This window comes from Austrofundulus limnaeus, unplaced genomic scaffold, assembly GCF_001266775.1.
Source record: "Austrofundulus limnaeus strain Quisiro unplaced genomic scaffold, Austrofundulus_limnaeus-1.0 Scaffold41, whole genome shotgun sequence".
NCBI classification, from domain to species: Eukaryota; Metazoa; Chordata; class Actinopteri; order Cyprinodontiformes; family Rivulidae; genus Austrofundulus; species Austrofundulus limnaeus.
This window is the reverse complement of record NW_013952443.1, coordinates 264,577-273,134: the sequence shown is the minus strand read 5'-3', so window position 1 is coordinate 273,134 and position 8,558 is coordinate 264,577. Positions and strand designations below refer to the sequence as shown.

At 34.3% G+C, this 8,558-nt stretch overlaps 1 protein-coding gene across 1 annotated transcript in view; it reads left to right on the top strand.

Moving 5' to 3' along the window:
• The window catches only part of LOC106516759 (metabotropic glutamate receptor 4), a 228,961-nt gene that overhangs the window by 186,480 nt on the left and 33,923 nt on the right, over positions 1–8,558 (top strand). The window contains exons 6-7 of the mRNA XM_014007266.1: positions 2,267–2,421; positions 3,755–3,895. Of these exons, the coding sequence (XP_013862720.1) occupies positions 2,267–2,421; positions 3,755–3,895 (296 nt within the window). The remainder of the gene's footprint in view (positions 1–2,266; positions 2,422–3,754; positions 3,896–8,558) is intronic.

Genomic DNA, 8,558 nt, shown 5'->3' with positions numbered 1-8,558 from the left:
GCACTGTAGGGTTTCTAAAAAAACCTACAATTTTTTTCTCAGGAATATTTGTTTGATAAGCTAACTCCAAAAATCATTCAGGCATAAAAAAGCTCCTAAACTCATCGGATGAACCAGTTTTGATTCAAAGCAGAATAGACAAATGGGCAAACAATCACTTTTAAACTGAATTTTTAGCTTTTTGTTATTTTGTTCTTATATTTTTAGTCAAATAAATATATGAAACCAAAGAAAATACTGTGTAATGCATAAAAATAATATTTTAGCCCCAACAGTGGGATTTCCAAACCCAGCACACAGCGATCTCCAAACTTTTGTGTCAGGTCTTCAATGTTTTGAATTTTCTATTTTTTAGAGATGTGAAATTCATATATTGTTTGTCTACTGCAAATATTTTTAGGTCTAACCTGCTTTTGTCCTCCAGTTTAAAGTTTGCATATTTTAAAGTACACACTGCCCTGTGCTGTAATGGACAAACACAGCCACTGCACATAAAACAGTTTGAGTCCAACAAAAGAAGACTTAAGGGAAAGTTTTTCAAAACCACTTCAAAATATTAAAACGAGAATTTTCTCTATAAAAGGTCAGGAAAACCGTGTAAAGAAATTAGGGGTGCTTCAAAACTTCTGTATTTTGCTMTTTTTTCATCAGAATTTCACTAGGAGGCTTTAGCACAACCACAAATCAAATGTGCAAAATATCAAATGTTTACGCTAAGTAAAACATTGTCAAAAAAAACCAACAACAAAACAAAACAAAACAAGTCTAGCCTGGCCCTTGCCTTCCTATGCTGCTCCGCTCAGTTCTAGTTTCCCTTCACTGCTCTGTCTGGGACTTCTCCCATTTCGCTGACAGATTTTTTGCCAAACCAATCAGAGAAGAGAACGTCAATTTTCTGTGCAGTGTCTGCTTGTAGTTTATTTTACCTGGGCCAATCAACAAACAGAAGGGGGAGTTTTGAATGACGTTGATGTTCTGCGCAGTTTCTGCTAGTTATTTTAGCATATGGCAGTGGAGGAAGTGAATGAAGCCAGTCTGTGTTGATAAGGCTTACAAATTAAATTAATTTGTCTGACAAAGCAGCAGCTCTCATTTACAGTCGTCTTGTTCGGCTCGGTACTTTTCTCCCCTCAGTAGGGTTGTTTACAGCACACGTGATTTCCGATTAGCTTCTTAGCGTAGCCTTCTTCACAATGACACACACACACACACACTTCAGCAGAGGCCACGCCTCCTGCAAGAAATCGCTTCTCAATAGCCGTGAGTCCAGACCCTCTGTACGAAGCAAAGTGAAGGACAAAAGTCTGGTTTTTACCAGGCTAAACCAAGTCACCTATTCTACTGAAATAAGCAGGACATGTTTTGCAGCCTCTGGCTGCAGACGTTATGGAGAGCATGTTGCTCTAAACAAATCTTGGTTAGAGTCAAAACTGTCTTTCGCACAACTCTGTGGTTCTGAAATGTTCCTAAAAGTTCTTGGGGGGATGACATGAGAATACAAAACTTCTCTGCATTTTCAGTATGTTTTTTCATACCCTTTTTAAGGTTGTTTAATTGGGTAATTGTGAGGCTAACATTTTTTAAAGCAGTACTGTAAAATAAAAATGTATAATTCTTAGGAGGGTATAGTAAAGATTTATAATAGTAAAATTACAGTCTGAACACATTGACTCTGAAGGTCATTTAGTTAAAAATCAGAGTCAAAGTGGCATTTTTGTTACATCACAATGCTCAAACAGCTCCTGCCTCCGCTGCACCATCATCAGAATGTCAAGTTTTAACTGTTTTCTGCTTCTAACTTTACCATCCCGTTTATTAAAACCCTACTCTGGCACAGCATGTGGTTCCATTTATTTATTTATTTTTACTTTTTTATCCTCACCTTCATAATTATGTATGAGTCAGTAATGATGGTTTTATTAGTCCCCAAACTGACAACTCTTTGCAGCAGGCCTGGTCAAATGTAATAAATAAATAAATAAATAAATAAATAAATAAATAAATAAATAAATAAATAAATAAATAAGTGTATTTCTGCCACCTGAACTTCACCTCACAGGAATAATTTTATGCATCTTTGTCCAAACTCAAAATTGAGAATTCCACCCAAGCAGCAAGCTCCAGAGCAGCTAGACTCTCATTTTATGGTGCATTTAAAATGAACCATGCTGTCACAGCTGATATACAGTTTTACTATATGTGAATATGATATAATACTGGAGTAATACGTTATTTAAAAGCACCCCCTCCCCCCTCTTTCCCAAAGGCGTCTTCTTCAAGCAGCTAAAAGAGCTAATCAAACAGGACATTTCATCTGGGTCGGCTCAGACAGCTGGGGATCCAAAATTACTCCGATACTGAACCATGAAGAAATGGCAGAAGGTGCCGTCACCATCCTACCAAAACGRCAATCTATTAAAGGTATTCACGTTAACATCACATGACTTCATAGCACATTTTAAATGACTTATTTTTATAAAGTAAATTGTTATTTATTGAAAGAGAATGCATTGCCTCTTTGCACTGTGTAAGCCACATCAAGCATACAGAAAAGGTATTTAGTCAGATTTTACTGTTGTACATATATAATGTACATATATAATACAAATAACTTGTGAATGAGTTTGAACCTTTGTATGAAAAATGGTTATCACCTGATCAAAAAGTAATAATTAAGTAGGTCCTCTGGATGGGTTCTTCTTGGTCCAGAGGACCTACTTAACTTCTTTTTTTCTGTCTGAATTACTGAGAAGCATCACGAAGTTAGCCCCTAATGACAACATTTTTAGTTGATTACTTTTTATTACAAATTTCTGAGTTGGTAAATAAATTAGACATCACTCAGTAGCAATGTACATTTAGTGACTGAATTTACAGATGCTTTTAAATATCAGAGTTCCCCAAATGCACATGCTTGACTCATCTTATTGCCCTTTAGTTCCTCCCACTAGATACTTTCTCCTTTGCTGGTGTTCCTAATGGAGACAGACGCTAAAAAAAAACAGTCAAACTGTGATGTTTTTGCTGCATTTTCTTTAATTTGATATCAATTAAATAAGATCTGTGACATGGCTGTTTATGACTCTGTTTGTCACAATATTCACATCTTCAATTCATAAAAAGCAAGGGTATTCAAATATCTATTTTGATATTGAGTTAAGTATAAATAAATTTCACTTTTTAGGGTGGGGGCAAACTAAGTCACTTGGCCACCAATTGAATAGCTCTGTAATAAAGGAATGGCATATATTACTTGCGTATTAATTCTGAATTTTTTTTTTTTTTTGCAAAAAGATAGCTCAAAATTCTGTTCTGGGTTTTGTGGAAAAATTATGACTAACTATTAGCATATTTGTTGTTAATTATTTTTAGATGAGTAAAATAAAATTTAATTCTGATAAAACTGACTGACACATTGATACACTGAAAGACGACAGGACTAGGGTGTATTGGTTCTAAAACATAAATCTTAAAAATTTCCTTGCTGTGAAAATTTGCGTGAACTACTTAAAACAGATAAGTTCATAATTGTCCATAACCTTTCCGACCCCATGTAAAACCATATTACAAAAGATCTGAATTATCATTATAATGGGAAATTATTATCTGAGTGTGAGAAAAAAAAACTATTTGCTTAACAATAAACTGCATATAAATGGCATCAAATAGAAAGTTCTGTTAAGGAAACATCTTATAACGCAGCACTCAACTAAGGTGTAAAAAGGAAACATTAAGTTCTGTTCCTCATTTCTAGGTTTTGATCGATATTTTATCAGTCGAACGTTGGAGAACAACAGAAGGAATATCTGGTTTGCAGAGTTTTGGGAGAACAACTTCCAGTGCAAGCTAAGTCGACATGCTGTGAAGAAAGGATCTGGCATCAAAAAGTGTACAAGTAAGTCCAGAATGAATAGAAGAGAAGACCGTTTGTCAGTGTGGAGCACTCAATGACCAAGTACTCGAGTGTGCCAGGAATATGTTGTTTATCTCTCTCTCTCTCTCTCTCTCTCTCTGACTGTGTGTGTGTCATGTGTTTGCTTGGAATTCATGGATAAATATATTTATCATCAGGGAGAAAATGTTGACACTCCTTTAATTTGGGTTAAATATAATAGGTGTAAATGGGGGGAGAGGGAATGTGTAATTTTGTAGGAAAAACTAATGTCCCAATTACTGGTGCGTTGACTACTTCAATTTACAATGTGCAACAGTAGCAATCACAGAACAGTGCCCCCACATGCACTGAAACCAATCAATAACAGATTCCGCGGGCTCACTCGATAGAAACAAGCTTTCATTGAAATCGGTCGGCTCTTCGGGACRTATGGAAAATCTGTTTTTCATAATTTTGCTTGTTGGATCGTTGTACCCAATCAAAACTAAAATTAGCAGATAAAACAGTTATCTAATCAATTTGATTCAGTGTATTCTTCATCAGTTATCATTCATTTATCATTTAGAAGTTAGGACTAGTGGCTGTTTTGAAACATTTCTAACTTTTCCAGTTTCTTTTTAGAGATAAGATAAGATAAGATAAGATAAGATAAGATAAGATAAGATAAGATAAGATAAGATAAGATAAGATAAGATAAGATAAGATNAGATAAGATAAGATAAGATAAGATAAAACTTTATTGATCCCACAGTTGGGAAATTTGCACATTACTGCAGCTTAATACAGGAGAGGCCGAGAAGAATAATGAAAGGAAAATAAAAGATAACAAACAAAAACAAAAACAACCCCACAATATACASATGTGATATATAGTAATGTACATATACCAATGCACATTTACACATATACATAAACACATATAGTTACTGTATTTCGACTGCTGGCTGTCTCTATATCTGTGTTTATGCCTGTGTTTTTTGTCTCTATCAATAACTAAAATATTTATATAACTACCATCAAATTTACAGATATTGACATGAACTTTGGCATAGTAGCAGAGACTGATTCCCAACATATTCTGAGCTTTAACAGGTTGTGCAAGATCCTTGTTTAACATTTTGCCAATATGTAATCTGCTCTGTTTGCCTGTTAGAAAAATATGCCATGACCCACTAGAAAGATTTTAAGGTGCAGATGCCGGTCAGTACTAACAAACACAGAAATGGCTATGAATCAATTGATTTTAAATTGGTGAATCTCACAATTTTGGCAAGGGTTACTTTCTTAGAGTACCCACGAATTGTGGAAAAACGCAAATACTGGATGCGGTCCAGAAAAGGCCTACAGCGCATTTGGACTGGCATCATAATGCAGTAGAACCCAAACAAAAACACATGAGMGCTAAACAGTTAGCAGCTACACCCCACACAGGTACTGTGAAACACAACTTTATGGGGCATCACTGCAATTCATTCACATACTGTACGTACTCTGGGCAAAATATCTTGCAGTATTGCCTGAAAATTTTCTTTTAGGTTTGACCAAACTGGCAACAATTTAGTCATTTCTCWTTACAAGTTGACCTTAGTCTAAAACTCTGCCATAAAAGGTGCCATTTCCCCATGGAATAATAGACATTTACGCTTAAAAAGCATTTTTGTTGTGTAATCTTCTATTTATTTCAAAAACAAGCACATAGCTTTGAGATTAAGGTCCCAAACCCATTTAACCCTGTGATCTATTATTGTGTGACCCATCCCTCTGTTTTGTTTGTTCATGCCAAAACCACGGCTGCTCATTCTTTCAAGAATAAAGGACAGAGCAAAGTGAAAGGACAATCTTGTCCTTCAAAATTCAGCTCCAAAAAAAGAAGTCAAAATAAATATGTTGAGAAATCTTCATTCAGTTTATGACTAAATTTCACAAATGATTGAATGAATAGAAATACTGTTAAATTCAACAAAATTTACTAGGGTTATTCATGCTTGGTGCAAGTTACAGAAATGTATTTGCGGTCCATTATTACATCGCAAACTTGTGCTGGGTGGTACGACCAACATTTTGTATCACAGTATTATTGGTTAATATATAATTTTCTCCCATCACAGCTCAGGCTGAAGTTAAAATTTACAAACKCTGGCCTTTGATCAGCAAACTGTGGTCGACTGAAGTTACTCTCACTGCTTTGATATCACTGCTTCCAATGAAAATGCTTGAAAGTTAATGTGTTACTAAAGACGTGAGCAGAGAAACCATAAATTGTTTAAATTTAGCCCCTTACAAAAAAAAAGTGTGAAACATCCATTCATTGATCCAATCATCACTTTTCTTTACCMACTTCTCCTTTCAAGTCAAGATTTATTAAAAAAAGACCTTGTTTATGGTGCCTGAAATACATGTCATGTCAACAGTGTTGGTGATTTGAAGCAGATGCTGCTTGAATGAAATGCTGAGAAATCACCCGTTTGTGTTTTTAGGCAAACATTATAAATGATTATTATACTGTTGGAGCTTAATACCTGATTTGATYAAAACAGTATTTAAAATTTTCTGATCTTATATTTTAGGGTTATTCAGAAGACATCCAGGGTTACATCACTGGAGAAAGAATCCACATATTGATCTTTTCCACAAGAATTCTTGTTGTTTAGTCAAGTTTAACACTTCTGTTTGTATTTTACTTAATGAGGAAGTAATAATGGCTTACAAAAAAGTATTCTTGCAATTAGAAAATTATCTTATTTTGAAAGCTTTCTAAAAAATTGAATACCAAAATGGTAAAGTGAATATAAAGGAGGATATAAAAGTTTCTGACTTTAAAAAAACATAACTAACCACACATTCAATTTGTTACTCGCAAATTTGAAATGGCAGAGATGCAGCTCATATCTTATTACCTTTTGTGACATGACAAAATGCCCAGACGTTTTCAGTCAAACATGCTTCCACTTTCTTGTCATCTTTAGTGCAGATCCTTGTTCTTTCAGCCATTCAAAATAGGTTTTTGTAAATTTTCTTTCTGTAACCTCACAAATATTAAAATGAAAACTGCACAACAGACACAATACTTAAGTGTTATAAATGGGGAAAAGTAACCTAGATATAGATTAGATTGTCAACTTGCTTTACAGCCTAGTGTCCCATGGTTGCTCAAGAGCTAAATTGCTGCTTCCTTTCCTCTTCTTCTGAGCAGCCTCATGGGAACAGTAATGTTTTACTGACAAAAGGCACAAAGATTTCATTATGTCTTTTGCAAGTTCTGTCACATTACTTTTTTGTGGTGTTGTGTTAAGTGTTTATAAAAAAACACATTTCCCATTACTATTTCTGTTAGGTTACCTTGATTCTAAATTGAAAACCATGAATACCATATTGTCAGGATCTGTGATTTTTTGGTTGCTTTTTAGTGGTCTTTGTGTTGTTTTGTCGTTGAAATGTTCCTAATTGGTTTATTTGTTTTCATTTCTTTGTGCTTTTTTTGAACAATTTTAGAACCAAAATGGGATTGGAAAATGAAAAGCAGTGTATGTCAAATAATTTCCACACTGAGTGCTGAAAACACTGACAGAATTACTTTATTTGACGAACAGGAATGGATTGAATCTATCATGAAATCAAACCATTCAACATCATAAAATGTGAAATATTGTGGCRTTTGCTGATACGTATGTTGATCTGTTTGTGGCTCAGGTCTCTCCTGTACATACTGTACAACTAAGAGATGAGCTAAAACTTAAAAACCATCAACAGTTTCCAAACTTCAACACACTTCACTTCCGGGTTGGTTTTCGCCCTGGAGCCACCAGTTGGCATTCACATGAAAACAAAATAAAAAGTTGATTTCATTTCCTGGGCAGCATTTTGTTTGTCCACATTTGAAAGTATTGAACGTATGAATAGAATAACGAGTGCAGTTTTTCCCCCAAGAGTGATATATTTTGAAGTAGCTCTTCTATTAATTAAAATGTTCAGTTTCACTGAGCTTTTGGCAAATAATCAAGTCTCTGAAGATTCACTGCTGTTTGTTGACGAACAAATAGTGCTGACACATTCAGGCTTTGAATCTTTGCACACGAGTCATCAAGGCTACCAGACGCAGGTAAATGTCTTTCTGCTTAGCTGTCTGAATTCCAGCACTTAATGGAATAATMCTAAAGTTGACATTTTTTAATCTCTTAAAAGGCATGTTTTGTTATTTAGTACTTTTAAGAGGAAACAATATTGACCTACAGTATAATTCACACTATATATACTGTAGTTAAGATACAGATTCAATTATAATTTAGCATCACATGTTAAACATGTGTGTGTTTCAATATGTTGAAGGCTGTTAATTCCCAGTGGATACACCCCCAGTTAAAGCAAAGATCGTCTTTATTTATTTATTTATTTATTTATTTATTTATTTATTTATTTATTTATTTTGCAACAAAGTTAGGAAATCATCTCTGTGAATGAATGAAGTGCCAGCTACAATGGATGCTGAGAAAATGTCAATTTTTAATTTTTTTCTGACATTTTACAATAGTTGTGAATGTGAATTTTTGCTTTTCGTGACAAATTCTTGTTCAGTTTTGGTTTAAAATTAATATTAAAAATTCTGGTTCTGAGTCAGAAATATGTGGTCTGTATTTAAGAGGAGACTAAATGTGTTTGTGAATAA